Source organism: Carettochelys insculpta, chromosome 6 (genome assembly GCF_033958435.1).
Source record: "Carettochelys insculpta isolate YL-2023 chromosome 6, ASM3395843v1, whole genome shotgun sequence".
NCBI classification, from domain to species: Eukaryota; Metazoa; Chordata; order Testudines; family Carettochelyidae; genus Carettochelys; species Carettochelys insculpta.
Window position 1 is genome coordinate 91,489,955 of NC_134142.1, and position 17,812 is coordinate 91,507,766.

The 17,812-nt window shown below is 45.4% G+C and overlaps 1 protein-coding gene across 3 annotated transcripts in view; it reads right to left on the reverse strand.

The window, feature by feature from the left end:
• Positions 1–17,812, reverse strand: part of AMBRA1 (autophagy and beclin 1 regulator 1) — a 209,955-nt gene that overhangs the window by 108,478 nt on the left and 83,665 nt on the right. For 2 of the 3 annotated variants that reach the window (XM_074997584.1, XM_074997586.1), the window contains exons 10-11: positions 1,332–1,415; positions 590–690 (exon numbers count right to left, since the gene is read on the reverse strand). In XM_074997584.1, coding sequence (XP_074853685.1) covers positions 590–690; positions 1,332–1,415 — 185 coding nt within the window. The remainder of the gene's footprint in view (positions 1–589; positions 691–1,331; positions 1,416–17,812) is intronic. The other variant, XM_074997585.1, reaches the window with a different exon arrangement.

The window sequence follows — 17,812 nt, forward strand, 5'->3', positions numbered from 1 at the left end:
ATTATGCCATCTATCATATGAAGTTGTTCTGTTCACATGCTGCCAAAGCACCACTCCTCTTTCCCTCCACCCCCGCCTGCCCTTTAAGGTTCCTGAATGCCTGTATGCAATGTGTGGTGGCAGCTGAAGATTTAACACACACTTATTAGGAACCTAATTGAATCCCCGCATTGCCTTGTGAGCGGCTTGCCAGCCGGAACATGAACAAGGCACCCTATAATTCAATTAGAAGGACCTGCAGAAGCTGATCATTAGGCTGTCAGATTGCTTTAAAAAAAGACATTTCAGATTGGGGAGGGAATTAAACATTGAGAATAATTAAATTCCCCCCAGCTTAGGCTCTGTGCTGAGGTTTCCCTAACATCCCCTCGAAGTATGGAACCTGCAACTTCTAGGTATGTGTACAAACCCCATCACTGTGGTATTTAGTTGCATACCTTCTGCTGTTTCTGGAGGCTTCTTTACCAATACAAGGTTTGACACAGACTTCACATTGGTTCTTTTTCCAGGTAGACCTATAATGCACTGACTCTGGAGAAAATCTTATCTAGGCACTGTTTGCTATATTCCAAAAGAGGCAATTCTTTACCTGCTAAGACCCGGTTAACAGAGGAGTGGGTGGCCAAGCCAGGCTGTCCACGTTCATGGAAAATCCCAGCATAAGGTAAATACTCTGGGAGCAAGAAACGCCTAAAGAAAGAAAGAGTGCACACTGTGAGAAAACACCACACACACTGAATAAACCTCCAGTACATTGCCAGGAAACTGTGGCTCTAATCCAGGAATCCCATCTAATTTGAACAAGCAATACTGGGTTCAGAGACCCTAGCAGAAGAAAAGGGAGGTCAAAGAGCAGAGCCCAGTCATCTGAGTGCTCCATACAGCAGATGAATGGCAAGCTATGGCTCTGTAGCACAAACCCTTCTCCTGACAACCACCACGTGCTCTAACCAACCAAGATGGAAATTAAGTCTGCTGAGCTATACCAGCAATCTAATCCCCATCTCCTCTTCTCCCTACCATCAATGCTGACCAGATGTGTTTTACTGAGAATCCCCAGCAGATTTTCTCCCTTTCATTTTGACTCAGCACTACAGTCACTAATCTCCAATTAAGAAAGATCAGGACAGGGCTTCAAGAATGTAGCCATGAAAGCTGATCACACTAATACAACTCTCTTTTTTCCCGAGTCCCAGACACAGGTAACTTACTGCACATCAGATCTATGCAAGCAATTGAATCTGAGCCTCTCACATGGCAGCAGAAAGATCTGTGGTAAGTGGCAATGCCAAGCTTTTATCCCATTCTCTAAATGCACGTAAAGATCTCACCTGGGAACGAAGCGACCAAGCGATGGTGCAGACATACGGGCATTCCGGGGAGCTCGGTGCCTTGATCTGTCTCCATTGTCCCTTCAGTAAAATTAAAAAAAATATTGCACATTAAAACATGCTCATAGAAGGACAAGGCCCCAGGAAATAAGCACCTACAACTTTAATTTGCTACCTTGTGTAATGCCAGAGAGCTCCAGAGGTACCATCAGCTCAAGCTACCTGCCTCTAACATTCCATAAGCCAAATGTAACTTTCACCAACAATTTCAAAATTATTCTCACGCACAGAGGTTTGCATGTCCAATATTTCACCTCAAGATACAGGACTCACTCATCCTTGCAGTCTACTCTTCATTGTTTTGTTAATGGCAGTTTTAAATGATTTCATATCCAACAGTGAATTTTCAAGACAAAACAGAAGAAACAGTTCCAACTAGGAATATTCCCCTCCATATATATAAATCGTGAAATTAGGATGTCAGGTGCTCCTTAGTGAACGAACAAATGAGCCCCCTTTTTCTCAAAACTCTTAAGATACCCAGCTGAATATATTGGACTAATATAGCAAGGATGACAGCAAAGAGTCACAAAAGGACACAGACTCCACCTCTGACCCCAAAGTTGACTCTGAAATGAGCTACTGGGGAGGTTTTTGTCCCAGTTCCGAGACTGACTTGTTGCATGATCTTGGATAAGTCTGTCCTCTGCCCTGGGTCCCAGCTCTTAATCTATAAATGGGGATAACTACTCGCTATTTCCAAGTGAACAATGAAGACAAGTTAATGTTTGCAGAGTACTTTGAAGGAAAGAAGCTTAAAAGGCTACACATCCTCATTCCTAGAGTATTTCTTACACAATAAACCTGGTAGCACCAAATTCTAACACACTCCAGCAAGCTGTGCACATAGAGTCTTTTTAACAGCGAGCAAGGAAATGTAGGCCGAGAAGAAGGGTCCATTACATAGCTGTTTCCCACTCATTTGAAGAGCTGGGAACAGAAGAGCAGAGGTTGCACTCTATCGCTCATTACCATCTTTAACTTTACTTCATCAAAATCAACTCTAAAACAAAGCCCAGAAAAGGAAATTCATCCATTTCTCTTTCCATCTGCCTGAACAGGCTACAATTGCAGTGCTTGGCCACGTAGCTGGACCTCAGTGAATAGTTCATAGTTAAGTCCTCAAAGGAAACAAGGTGCAGAGTTTCTGTCTCCCACTGAATAAGAGGCCTACCGGCCATTTAGAAGCAGGCCAATAGCAAAAATCTAGGGTGTGGAGTTCCTTCATTGAAGATGTGTCAGCACTCAACTTCATTCCCTTATCAAAGAGGAAAAAAACCCAGCTATTCCCCACTACCACCTATACCATTCCCCAGTCCTCTCTCACTATGTGGGGAGAGGGAAAGGAAGAAGCTGTTGAGGAACAGGAAGAGATATGCAAAAAAGACCAGTGCACAGGTTTTTACTAGCTTTGGCTCTACAACAACAAATCCAGTTTCAAAATCCCTTTCTAAACACGCCCTGCTTGGGGGTCAGTGAAGAAGGGCAAAACTAGTCCAGAGAGAACCCCTCAGAACAGCAACACAGCAGCATTCACTGGAGCAAACAAGCTGCTTTTGGAAGAAAACAGTCACAGCAAGAGAGAAATCAGCCAGCTGTACTGACAAAACTCTGCATCTAACTATAGTTCTCTATCAGGTTTTAAAGGAATGATAAAGTAATTCAGGCTGGTGGAGATAAAAGGAGAACCAAAAGGATGCAAATGCCCATAGCCATTTCTTCAAGCAGATTCAGAAACCTAAAGTACCTGTGGGGAATAAATTATTTTTATTTTTTACAATTCACCCGTACAAATATAATAAAAGCTTCAATGATTCAGTGTCTTGAACATTACCCCTTCAAAATCCAACTAGCTACTCAGAACTGTCTGACCATACCATACCAACCTATTCCTTTCTCTCCTCCCTCCCTGCTTCCCCAGGAACAGCTTGATTGAAAAGCAAGGCCTTGTCTTTTCACCTACAGGGCACATTACAAGAGTTCTGCTGAACTGCCCGGTGAAGCAAATGCTACAGTTTCAAACCACTTGCCTCTGTGTTACCCAAGTGCCTTCTACTGCTGAAAAGCTGGAGCAGCTGGTATTACCCTGATGCCAGCTGAAGAGTATTCCTGAACCTTCTAAAAACGAAATAAAAAGCCTACAGTTTGGTAAAGATGGATGGTGCTTTCTGTGTTGTTTCTGCCCAGATACATTCCGCTTACAGAGTGAGGCGAGCAGATGTTAACATGACTGCATGCCAAGATGAAATACTGCTGCAAGGAATGAAACAAGCTTCTGACAAAGTTTGCACAAGTATTAGTGGAACTTTACATTCCATCCCAGCTTTAAATTTTCTGTCTTTGTGGCAGCTACTTATTACACTCACTAGCTACCATGGCTGAGCAGCAGGAAGATGTACAACATGTAGTTTCATACCAAAATGCACAATCCAAATAAGTGGATCCTTTTTATATGTTAAAAAAAAAAAAGCAGCTACTACCCTGAAATCAGCACAATACCTTCTCTACCACAGGAAAAAAAAGATGCTGCTTTCCCCAGTGCTCAAGATCTGGGTGATAAGAAAATCATTCCAACAAACAATGCTAGTAGCAAAAGGAGCTTTGTGCAGAGAGAGAAGAAAAGAAAAGCTGAGAAATTAAAAAAAATCCACTGAGTAAGGTACAATGAAGAAGCATCAAAAATAAACATCCAAAGGCAGCAGGAACCTTAAAGCACCATAATTAGGTCATAGATTAATTCCTCTAAGTAGGAAAAATGCAAGAAAGCAATGGCTATCACTACTTTATGAAGGATTGTCTTAGAGCTGAGGTAAAGAATAATTAATTTGTTCTATTTACAAAGCGTGGGGCAGGAATTAAACAGCCATATGAGTAATCAGACAGTTGGTAGGAAAACTAATACTGCCAAGAGCCATGAAGGCAAAGAGAAGAAAATCTACAAATATAATCAAGAATGTGCAAGAAAAAATGAGCTCTCATTAAAAATGGAAAGAAATTACATAGACTATTCTAAACTGATTTTAAAATGGTAGTTTTTGCTTGCTTAAAGTTAAGCTAGAGAGATGAACACAACAAGAAGGTAATGACAACTTTGTAAATAGCGACTGACGTTGACAGATAAAAGGAGATTTGAGAAAACAAACCACAAATTCATGCATGTAAGGAAGGAAATTAGTTAACTTACAATATATACCAAGACATGTTTAAAAAGCATTCAGAACAGAACAGTTACCAAGAGACCAGAGAAAAGAAAAATGCAGTAGCGACCTTCATGAAAGTAAGAAGGGTGATCCTGGTAATTATTACCCAGCCCACTTAATTTCACAGCTTAATAAAATAAAATAATAATAATAAAAACCTCTGAAGGTTAGGACAGAATTGACAAAAGCACTCTATGATGGTTCCTAACTGCACCCACTGACTTCAATGGGAATAGATTTAGACCAACACTGAGCACTTTTGAAAATCCCATGTTAAGGTTATAAAGAGGCTGAAGCAGTAAGTAAAATGGATTTACAAATATCAAATCATGTCGGACAAACTTGACTGCTTTTTAGGCAATTATTAAGTTGGCAGATTAAGACAATGTGGTAGAGGAGCTAACTAAAGCCCTTATTTAGAGCATTTTATATAGTGTTTACAAAATCTAATTTAAAAAGAGAGGAAACTGGTTTATAATGCATTCAATTAAATTTTAATCATATGGGTAAGAAAGGGGTTAGAGGTTGATAAAGAAGTGATAATTGGTAAAAGCAGCACAGTAGTTGATTGTACGATCTTTGATTACATTGTGGGAAATTTATATATGTATTTATACGCTTATATGTGCCCCAGTTTACCGGCTGGATATTACTCTGTATGAGTACCTGATTGGAGGAACCCAACCAGTGATCAAGACAGAAGTCAAGATACTGAATAGAACCAAAACAGACCTATTAACTGGGGAATACCTGTAACAGGTTTATTATTCCTAGAACCAAGCCTAGGAACAGAGAGACACTAACCTGTTAAAGACTCCTACTTAGAAAAGATTGTACAAGTAGGTAGCTGCATCTGGAGGTGTCTCTATGAAGTGAGAGATAGCATATTGCTTCAGTGTCTGACTATCTCAGCCCAGGGAAAGTGTCTAGGCTGTGTGCAATTTATCCAAAACTCAAAAGGAAAGAATAAAGTTTCTGTAAGAGTCACATGTGGTAAACCTACTCTTTTATTTTTACCCATTTCTCCGCTATTGAGTTCCTGTTGCCTAATAAGTAGTACTTAGTTCAGTCTTTTCAAAACCGTGACCTCACATACATTTTCTGTTACATAGCTCTTAAGAGAGAAGACTCCTGCAGGCAGCCAACCCATATTGGCCCTACTAAAATAGCCAAGGAAGAGAAAGAAGTGCTAACACCTGCAGACCCAGTGAAAACCTCAGAATCTCCTCCATTGCCTTTGACTGAGTGAAGATTTAGATAGGTCTTTGCCCACAAAAGCTTATGCTCCAAAATATCTGTTAGTCTATAATGTACCACAAGACTTCTTGTTCTTGAAAATTTAGGGCCTCTCTCTAGGAAGGCTTTACTTACAAGACGCTATAGAGCAGGGGTGGGCATGATACGGCCTGCCAAGCCATTGGATCCAGCCTGCAGGCTGCCTTAGGATTAAAGCAGACAGCTGCTGTTTTAAGTGGCTTCCTACTCCCTGTAGCTCTCTGCTCTGGAGGCTGGGAGAGGTGGAGGCTTTGTGTGCTGCCCCTGCCCCCTTGCAAAATATCTCAGCTCCCACCGACCACTTTTTGCCATTTTCAGACAACAGGAGCTCAAAGATTTTGCTGTGGGGGTGAGAGCAGCACAGAACCCTTCCCCCTGCTTCTGGCGTTTGGAGCAGACAGCAGTTTCCAGCTGCCTCGGGCTGCAGCTGGCAGAAAGCGTCTCAGGGCCTTGGATGGCTGCTGGGCGGGAATCACCCAGGTAGATCTGTCCGGAGCCTGCCTCTGGTGCTCAAGTTCCTCTCTTCTGCCAACCCTTTGCTCCCACCCACACGCATCCCTAGCCTTCTGTACACCTACTGCCTCCCAGACCTTGTCCCCCATAACCTGCCCCAGGTCATAACTTCCCCCACTCTAAGTCTCAATGCAAACCCCGCACCCTCCTCCTGCACCTCAGTGCCCTGCCCTCAGTCACAACCTCCTCCTGCTGACCCACTCCTACATCCCAGACCTCTGCCCAAGCCACAACTACCTCCTTCACAGACCTCGCACCCCATTTTGCACTCCAGTCCCTTTCCACCAACTCCCCTCTGTACCCAACCTCCAAACCAAACTCTGTACCTTTCTCCATTAATATCATGGAAGAGCGCAGCCCTTTATCGTTTACTAAATTCTTGGAGTGCCCGCCCCCGCCAACAAAAATTATTGCCCACCCCTACTACAGAGCCTAGCACACCCTGTAATCCATGACAGATATGAAAGAAGGCAACCACATGTCAAATGAAATGTAGATAATAAGGATGTGTTGTCTAACACCCCACATAACACGCTGATAAATAAAGGATGTGTCTTGCACGGGGTGCTACTGAATGCAAATTAACTGCCAATTTTGCCCTGAATAGCAAAAAGATACAAACATCATTGAGGTCAGTGAGCAAAGGGATCTCAGGCGAATTACTGCAAGGCTCTGAGTTCCTTCTGGAAACGCCCTCATGTTGCATTTGCAAAGATCTAAGCCCTGTAGAGAAGAGAAATATAAGCAGCAAATAAAAACAAATTATGGAAATGAGCTACACATCTGGAAAAAAATAATCCCAAACATTCAACGAAAGGGAGATAACTAAGAAGCAGAATGCACAGATGTCATTAGCTAGGAACATAGGCAGCAAACCTGACAAAAGCATGCAATACAACATGACAGCAAAAAGGCACAGCGAAAGTAGGGATGTTAATGGTTAACCAGTAAACCTTACCCTAAATGGATAATGTTTAAGATTACTGAGATTACTGTACTCTGCTCCCAGAAAGGTTTTAAATTATCTTCAAACAGTCTTGGACATAGGGACCGAAAATGCCACAGGGACATAGTACCTGAAACACTATACTGAATTGTGGACACCTCATTGTCAGGAAGATGTTTACAAATTGAAGAAAATTCAAAAGAAAAAAATTATTTAGAGCAGGAGAGGTGTGTGCGCAACACCTAAGCCCTACAAGGACAAAAATACTACCAACGCCCACTGTAGGGAAAGAGCCTCCAGGAAATGATTTAGAAGTAAATTCTCCCTACACATGCAAAACTTGGCCAGAAATGAGCCAAGGCCAATCAAATATCCGTAAGTATTTGAAGGAAGCGGAAATATTTAAGGTGAAATAGGGATGCATCTGGAAAGAATGAGGTAAAATTAAGCAAAGTAAAAATTTAGGCTACATGAAAAAAAATCCCTCATTACGGACAGCGAGAGGTATTAAGACTGTGGAATAAGCTCCCAAAGGTAGCAGTGGATGCCCAATAAAACTGGGAGATAAAGCATTACAGACAAATACAGGGAGCAATCTTCTTCAGGCTGAAGAGATGAAAACTAGCAGAATAGTTTTTTTTCCATCTCTAGTGTATGCAACAACTGAGATGGTAGCCAGGTAAACTTAGTAAAGATATGGTACGTTCCCAGTATTTCATCTTTCTTCTGAATGATAACTATGATCACCTTTCACATTCAGGGAAAACATGAGAGAAATCCTCATCAATTTATCAGTTAAAGCTTCCTTAAGCCAACAGAACTGCAGATAGCTGGGTTTATTAACAGTTCTCCTAACTGCCAAAAAGAACACAGCCTTGATTATCTTTCAGAGGGCAGAGAGAAATAACATGAGTTTTACAAGATTAAAAAAAAAAACATATCAGAAGATCAAGTACCACACACAAGAGAATTCATCACCTGGTCAAGAGAGACAAAGCAGCAGCTTCCTGCTAAATGCTGAGAATTAATCACTTCAGAAAGACCAATTTGAAAGCACAGTGAAACAAACTCTCAGGCTACATTCTGACGAGCTAAGGAGTTGTGTTTTTCCAATCCTGTCTCTCATACTGACATATGATTAGGGATCTACCACCACTTTTTGAAATGAACTCAGCAACTCAGTGGCTGCTGCAGGTCATTGGTGCTTGGAAACTTCATGAGATAGACTGAAACTCACTGTAAATAACAAATTAATACAAAGCCACCACAATTAGGCAGGTTGTGTCCAGAACACCATTAGAGCTCTGCATATGTAAACAAAAGCACACCACCCGGAACCATCCCCCTTCCAGAGACACAACTCATTAGCCAAGGTGAAGTTTCAACATTTTTACAGTTCATTTGACTAATTCCCATCAATGAGTGTGACTAGAAGACTCATGCCATGATGACCCCTAACAGCAAGAACACTCGCAGCAGTTGATGCTACTCTAAGGAATTCACTGCCCTGCAACATACTCTGGCTATTCACCATGGATTTTCAATATCCTGTATATAGGGGGTCAAAATTAGCATAAAGCCACTCCTCTACATACAGAGCCAGTAACAAACTACAGGATTCTGACCCAACAGGCGACTGAGGGGCGGGGATTGGGGGGAAGAGCAGAGAAAAGAGTTGATAATGCAAAGGCTATCTGGTTGGAAAGATCAAAAGAGCATTTAACATCAAAGCCCTGAATGGCCAGTCAGATGAAAGTAATGACTCTCCCTTCCTTCTCTCCTCTCAAGTTGCTCTCTCACTCCCCATCGAGCACATTTGGGACATCTGCTCTTCATAATTTCACGAGTACAAATTCAAAGCAAGTGTAAGAAAATATACATAAGGCTATTGTGTGTAGGAGTCACAAGCAGCAATGACTGAAGAGAGACCAGTGGTACTTTCTGGAGCTACAGTTCAGAAAAGACATTGTTTTAAAAGTGCCCTATATTCTTCAGAGTCATCAGAATTGCTTAGGAAGCCAGAGCCACCAACACTGTGAGAACATTGTTGCAAGGAAGCTCACATACGGGAGTCTCCGTTGGCACTGGTATGTTAAAGCTCATTCCATCAGTATCCTGCTATAGAGAAGCTTATCTAGTGGGAGTCAGCATTCATGGTAACAGGATGCTATTCTGCAGAAGCTGTCCTGCTAATAGCAGTCCCACTTCAGGTAAGAAGTCTTGGGACTATCAGTACAGTAGAACCCTGAGATATATGCACTCAAGTAGCACGAATTTTGGGTTAATGCAACTGAGTAGTGGGGAGCTGGCAGATGGCTCCTGGCTGTCCGCCACTCAGGGGAGCAGGGAAACTGTGACACTGGTCAGTTTCTGCGCTGGTAAGTTTCCCGCTCCTGTCAGTGGTGGCAGCCTGGCTCTCAGATGCTTCCCCTGAGAGGAACAGCTGCCACCTGACAGGAGTGGTTTCACAGCTCCTGTTGGGGCAGCAACCTGACTCTCAGCGGGTGCCACTGAAAAGGAGAAGCTGCCTCCGCAGACAGGAGTGGGAAAACTGACCAGCACAACAGTGCTGTTCAGTTTCTTGTCTCCTGTGAGTGGCAGGGAGCTGGCAACCAGGCTCCCACTCCCCAAGGCTCCCAGTACGGGGAAATTGATGAGTGCAGCAGCTCACATAGCTTCTGCACTGGTCAGTTTCCTGGCTCCCCAAATAATATGAAATTTGAATTACACAGGGTTATGCAGGAATGCAACCTCCGCCTAAGTCAGGGGTCTATTGTACATCCAGGCACTGTCATTGTGAATTAAGACTAAGAAAAGGAGCTCAAGAAAGTTAAAATAAATGTAAAGAATAAGAGAACACATAGCTGCAGGCTATAATGAATAGATCACAGGCCAAATTAAGACACTTCTCAAGCACTACTAAGCAAAGTTGAAAGTGTAGACTGAGTACCATTTCCATTCCTCCAGACCTTGTAGAGTTCTTTCCCTGCACTGTTTTTAAGGACGTGAAGATAATGAATATAAATTGTTGCACACTTGGTAGTGATATGGCAGTGTTTAGTATCCCAGTCCAAAGATACCACTTTTTACTAAAATAAAGAGAAACAGAAAGCAAACAAAAACCACCATCAAGTCCTAGGTGATTCCTTTCTACTTTAAAAGGATCTGAGAATGCCCCTCTTCATCAAAACAGTGGGAAGCAAAGCAACGTGGAAAAGGAGTAAGTTTAAATCCTTGCCCCACCATCCTTTCATCTTACATGCAGAGCAAGAAAGAAAGGGGATTTGGGAAGAAAATGGAACAATAAAGTCAAGCACATTAAAATGTAGAGCTCCTGCTTTTAACAGATCTATCTCGACTCCAGTGACAAGAAACCATCACTCAGAGTATTCGTTGTAGTTATGCAAGTAATCATGGAGAATTTGCTATTGTTACATCTATATCTCCTGCAGAGAGACAAGTAGTTAAGAATCATTAGTAAAAGAATAGATAAAAAGACAGAAAATATCGCAGTGGCACTATATAAATCCAGGGTACGCCCACACCTCAAATACTGTATGCAGTTCTGGTCACCGCATCTCAAAAAGATAAATTAGAACTAGAAAAGGTACTGAGAAAGGCCAAAAAACTGAGTAGGGGTATGGAACAACTTCTGTGTGACAAGAATTAAAAAGATTGGGATTTCTCATCTTAGAAGTGAGATTACTAAGGGAGGATATGACACAGATGTATAAAATTGCCAATGGCGTGGAGAAAAAAATACGGAAATTTGTTATTTACTCCTTCTCAACACATAAACTAAGGGTCACCCAATGAAATTAATAGGAAGCAGGTTTTAAACAAACCAGAGGAAGCATTTCTTCACACTTTGCCCAGACATCCTGTAGAACCTGTTTTCAGGAGATGTTGCAAAGGTCAAAACTATAATGGGGTAGAACAAAAGAACTAGGTAAGTTAAGGAGTCTGGGACTATTAGACATGATGGTCAGGGATGCAATCCTCTCCAGTGGGTGTTCCTATCCACCGACTGCCAAAAGCTAGGAGTGGCTAACCGGGAATAGATCACTCATTTGTTCTGGTCATTCTCCCTGGCATTGCCACTATCAAATGACAGGATACTCAGCTAACTGGGCGGACCTCGTATAATCTTGTGGTCTTAAATAGTAGAAGTCTCTGATAATCAGCATTTCTGGGCTATGCATATGCCACCCAGAACTCTCATGTATATGTCTACTATTTGGGCTTTTTTATCATCATTAGTATGGTGGTTCTACAAATCCAGTTGTTCAAGGTGACTCTTTTATTGCAAGCATATTTCCAGTAACAGTAGCCAAGTTGCCTGACCACATCTTAACTGTCACTCACCATAGTTGCCTGCTTTCATATTTGAAAGAAAACTCATCATCCACTCCTACCCAATTAAAATGATATCACCAGAATCTGTCCCCCTCTCACATCCACACCCACCCACCCTACTTCTGTGGAATCCCATCAAGTTTATATTTCTTGTTCTTGCCTCCAAAGTCACACAGATCAGAATCCCTTCCGGCCTACATCTCAGAAATGGTTATCTTCCACAACCTCTTTAGAAAGAGGAATCTCCTGACTTTTCTGGCTGAAGGTTTAAACAGCCTTATACACTAAGGGGAAACTTTACTTCCAACTTGGCCTAGAATAGAGAAGTAACCATAACAAGGGAGGATAAGAGGTCTCAAACCAAACACTTTTGTCTATAGACAAGAGACTAATAGTCTGCTGTGCTGCTCACTGACATTACTAACCTATACCTCTTCCAAGGCATATAAATTTGTGTTCTCAAAGGAACTGGAAAGCAGAGAATCATAGACTATCTCCCCACAGAAGAGCAACGTGGAGGGTGGGGCACTGAAAATAAACCAGTCATCTGCTTTACAAAATGGAAGTGCTTATTTTAAACCTTTGGCATGCTAGCTTGCTAATAAACTCATAGGTCTGGGAAACAAATATTTCACTGCTGGCCTCATTATAGAGGATAGCCACGTAATCCTTGGTGCTCGGAAGCAAGTGAACATTCTGAAGAAGGCTCATCCACTTTTAAACTCAACGGGTGGCTGTTATGAACCTGTGGTCTTACTGACTGTGACTGTCAAAGACTGGCTCCTGCAGTGCGTGTACACACCTGATCATAGATCCCCTACACCTCGGCATTTCTGGTGCACTTGCGTTGAACTGAAAAACCTAAATCTCATGATGGGCCCTCAGGTCAAAGAGCACAGTCCTCTCCGTGTCCGTAGGAGATACTGATCAGGACTTCTCATTTGTGTCTAAGTTACAGACAAGAAAGAGAAGTTACTCACTTGTAGTAATGATGGTTCTTCAAGATGTGTCCCCATGGGTGCTCCACAGTAGGTGTCGGGCTCACCCAGCGCTGCAGATCGGAATTCTTCTAGCAGTTTCCACTGGATCACGCATGTGCCGATGCGCGCCACTCCCTTGCTCCCTTGCACACCCTCGGTCATGTGCGCGATCCACTCCCCGCCAGTTCCTTGACCAACTGCCTCGGATGCTCCTGAAAAACACCAGACAGAGATCCGAAGCGGGGAGGATGGGCGGGTAGTGGAGCACCCACGGGGACACATCTTGAAGAACCATCGTTACTACAAGTGAGTAACTTCTCTTTCTTCTTTGAGTGGTCCCCGTGGCTGCTCCACAGTAGGTGACTACCCAGCAGTAACCCCAAGTAAAGAGGTGGGTACTCGATTCATGTGCAGCTTGCCCTTGAGAGGACTGCTGTCAACAGACGGGTATCCTCATCGAACACCCGATGCAGGGCATAATGCTTGGCGAAGGTGTCGTAGGATGACCAAGTCGCCGCTCTGCAAATGTCTTTCAACGCGATTCCCTTGAAGAAGGCTGTTGATGTCACCACCGCTCTGGTGGAGTGAGCCCTGGGTGGGGCTAGCAAAGGGGTCTTTCGAAGCTCGTAGCACAGTTTTATACAGGACACAATGTGATTTGAAATTCTCTGGGAAGAGAGGCCTTCCCCTTTCGACCTGGGAGTGAGACACACCAGAAGCCTGTCTGTTTTCCGGAAGGACTTGATTCTGTCTATGTGAAAGGCCAACGTCCTCCTCACATCTAGGAGGTGCAGGCACGCCTCCTTGCTGGAGCTGTGAGGCTTCGGGTAAAACGAGGATAATACTATTGGTTCGTTAATGTGGAACTCCAAGGAAACTTTCGGAACGAAGGCTGGGTGTAACTGTAAGATCACCACCTCCTTTGAGAATACTGTGCAGGGCGGCGTTGCCATCACTGCTGCGAGCTCGCTCACCCTGCAGACTGACGTAATCGCAAGAAGGAAGGTCGTTTTCATGGTAAGTAGTCGGAGGGGTACTGTGGCTAACGGTTCAAAGGGTGGTCCCGATAGTGTGTGGAGTACCAAGTTCAAACTCCACGACGGTGGTAGCGGTTTTCGAGGAGGGTACAGGTTTACCAGTCCCTTCAAGAACCTTGTGACGATAGGATGGGCGAATACGATGGGCCCTTCCTCTTTGTGCCAAAAAGCTGATATAGCTGCAAGGTGGACTTTTAGCGAGGATAGAGAGAGCCCGTCTCGTTTGAGGTCCAGCAGGTATTCTAGAATTACAGTTATAGGGACGTCCAGAGGACCTAACTGTTTGGCAGAGCACCAGGCGGTAAAGCGTGCCCATTTCTGTTCGTAAGTCCTCCTGGTGGAGGTCCTTCGGCTACACTCTAAGACTTGTCTTACTCCCTCTGTACACGTGCTCTCGAAGGCGCTGAGCCATGGATTAACCATGCTTGTAGGCGGAGTCCCTGAGGGTGCGGGTGCACTATGGACCCCTGAGCCTGTGTGAGTAAGTCCGGCGCTACCGGTAGGGGGAGTGGTGGACGATCCGTCATGCGCAGAAGCAGGGGAAACCATTGTTGTCGGTCCCAAGTTGGAACTATTAGTATCATGTGAGCTCTCTCCCTTCTGGCTTTCTGCAGAACCTTGTGGATAAGTGTCGTGGGGGGGAAACGCGTAGAGTAGAGGGCCCTTCCATGAGATCATGAAGGCGTCCCCCAGGGACCCCCGCCCTATTCCTGCTCTGGAGCAGTACTGAGGGCATTTCTTGTTGCGCTGGGTGGCAAACAAATCGACTTGGGAAAACCTCCAGGTGCCATTCGTGCATGAGTGCAAAGCACCTGCTCAGTTGATCTGCCTTCACGTTGTGGGCACCCGGCAAGTACGAGGCTTTCAACGTTATGTTGCTGGCAATGCACCAATTCCACAATCGGACTGCTTCTGCACATAGCGCACGGGACCATGCCCCTCCTTGTCGATTGATGTAGAACATTGTGGAGGTATTGTCGATATTGATCCCGACTACTTTGCCATGCAGGTATTTCCGAAAATGTCTGCATGCATTGAATGCTACTCTGAGCTCCAGTATGTTTATGTGCAGTGTCTGTTCCACGGGGGACCACAGCCCTTGCGTCACCTTGCTGCCAATGTGTGCTCCCCATCCTATGTGGGAGGCATCAGTTGTAAGAAAAATGGAAATTTGTGATTGGTGGAAGGGCACTCCCACTAGCAGGTTCTTGGGATCTGTCCACCACGCGAGCGACTTCCGTACCTCTGTCATGGGCAATAGTACCCTGTGAACGGTATGGGCTGCCAGTCTGTAAATGCTCGCCAGCCAATGCTGCAGGCTTCGCATGTGTAACCTGGCATTCTGTACCACAAACGTGGCAGCCACCATGTGCCCCAACAGTTGCAGGCATGTTAGGATCGGCACTGCGGGGCTGTACATCATGACTTGCACCAAGGATCTGATGGTGCGGAAGCGGGCGTTGGGCAGGTATACTCTCGATGCGATAGAGTTTGTGCACGCCCCTATGAACTCTATATCTTGCGTGGGTTCAGTCTTTGACTTTGCAAGGTTGATAACTAGGCCCAGTGAAGTAAACGTGTTTGCAGTAACGCGTATCATGCATAGGACCTCTGTCTTTGAGGCCCCTTTCAGTAGGCAGTCGTCCATGTATGGAAAAATAAACACGCCCTGCCTGTGCAGGTAAGCTGATACCACTGCCAGGGTTTTGGTAAAGACTCTGGGTGCCGAGGATAGGCCGAACGGAAGAACCCTGTATTGGAAATGCTCCCTGCCGAATGTGAAGCGGAGGAAGCGTCTGTGTGCCGGGTGGATTGTTATATGAAAGCAAGCATCTTGTAAGTTGAGGGCTGCAAACCAGTCTCCAATCATCCAGTGCCGTAAGTATGGAGGCAACTGTAATCATCCGGAAGCGCTGCTTGCGCAAGTATCTGTTGAGGCCCTGAAGGTCCAAAATCGGCCTCCAGCCTCCTGTTTTCTTCTCTGTTAGGAAGTAGTGTGAGTAAAAACCTTTCCCTTGGAATTGTTCCGGTACTCTTTCCACTGCCCCTATGAACATGAGGTGATCTACCTCCTGCTTCAGCCTCGCCTCGTGAGAAGGGTCCCTGAGAAGAGGCCGGGTGGGAGGTTTCGTCGGTGGTAGTGACTGGAAGCGGATCGTGTAACCCATGGCTATAATTTCCAGCACCCATTTGTCTGTTGTGATATTTTGCCATTGGGAGTGGAACAGTTTGAGGTGATGATGGAACATGAGGAGAGAGTAGCACTAAGTGATGGTGTTGATAGTGCAGTCCTCGACATACCCATCAAACTTGCTGCCTCTGGGCTTGCCCTGAGGTTGTGCGACTTTGTTGAGAACGTTGCCTGGGGGCCCTGTACTGTTGCTGCTGTTGATGGCGCCCTTGGTCATAGCCTCGCCGATATTGTGCGTGTTGTGGTTGGTAAGCGTAGCACCTTTGCTGAGGATAGAATTTCTTTTTCTTGTATGGAGGAGTGTAGATACCCAAGGTCCTAAGTGTGGCCCTCGAATCTTTGCTAGAGTGTAGGACCGAGTCGGTTGATTCTGCAAACAGCTTTTGGTTGTCGAAGAGAAGATCCACGATCTTTACCTGTAGATCTCTGGGGATCCCAGACGTCTGGAGTCAGGACTCCCTACCCATTACCACTGCTGCAGCTGTTGAGCGCCGCTGTGTCTGCCACGTCCAGGGCAACCTGAACTCCCATTTGCGAGGCTGTGTAGCCCTCGTGGACGATCATCTTTAACACCAGCTTCTTGTCCTCCAGGAGGGAATCCATGAGAGAGGTAAGTCTAGAGTAGTTGTCAAAGTTATGGTTTGATAAACGTGCTGCGTAGTTTGCCATTCTCAGTAATAAGGTAGAGGAGGAGTAGACCTTCCTACCAAACAGCTCTAATTTCTTAGCATCTTTATCTGACCCCCCTGATTTGTACTGAGGCGTCTTCGACTTCTGCTGGGACGATTCGACCACTAAAGAATTGGGCTGTGGGTGGCTAAACAGGAATTCCATGCCCTTGGCTGGGACAAAGTATTTCTTATCTGCCCTTTTATTTGTAGGCAGAATAGAGGCCGGAGTCTGCCATATGTTAGTGGCTGACTCCATAATGGCTTCGTCCAGTGGAATAACGATTTTAGATGAAGCTGGGGGTCTCAAATTTTTCAGGAGTTTACGATGCTTCTCCTGCACTTCTGCTATTTGAATGTCCTGTGTGTATGCTACTCTTTTGAACAGCTCTTGGAATTGTTTAAGGTCATCCAGAGGGGAGACATCCCTGGGGACAATTGCCTCATCTGGGGAAGATGAGGAGGAGCCGCTATGATAAACCTCCCCCAAGTCCTCTGGCTCCCGAGTTCGCTGGTATGCTTGCTCCCTCATGGGCTGTGAAGGAAAGTCTCGGGACTCTGGACCGAGTTCCCCCTGGGACACCTGCGTTCCTCTCCAAGAGCGAGAGTGTACACGGGGGTATTGGCGAGGAGTGGGAGGGGATCTGCCCCTGGATCTAGACCTCCAATGTCGGTGTTCAGTATGATGAGGACGGCCATAACAACATGGACAAGGGCCCGGTGATGGAGACCTGGACCATGATTGGAGTGTGTACCCATGATGTCTGGGAGAGCGGTATCTCCGTGACGACATTGATAATGGTGAAGCTGGCATGTGATAGTACTCATAGGGATCCATGCCCAAAAAGGGTGAAGGTGGCCTGAGCCAAGGTGAAGGTGGTTGGAGGAACGGAGAGGGAGGTCCGAAATAGGGCGGTGGAGTTGCCGCCCTGCGACGCAGCGTGTGTATCTCGGGTGGGGGAGCTGGGTGATCACGGTATCACAGCCCTGCCTGGAGATGGACTGAGGTGCCGGGTTTTGGCTCTAGCTTTCCCCCGCCCCTGCAGGGTGGGCGCCGCCCCCTCCCATGCCGGGGATCTCGGCCCCGCTGTCGGTGCCACGCTCGGTACCGTCGTAAGCGGTGCCGCGCGGGTAGCTTCCTCCAGCGCCGCCGAGCTCCGTGCTGGGTGCCCCTGCCCCACCGGTGCCGTAAGAGCCAGTGCTGCGTGAGGCGGCGCCGCCGATTCCGGCGCTTGCCGTGCTGGCACCCGTGGCG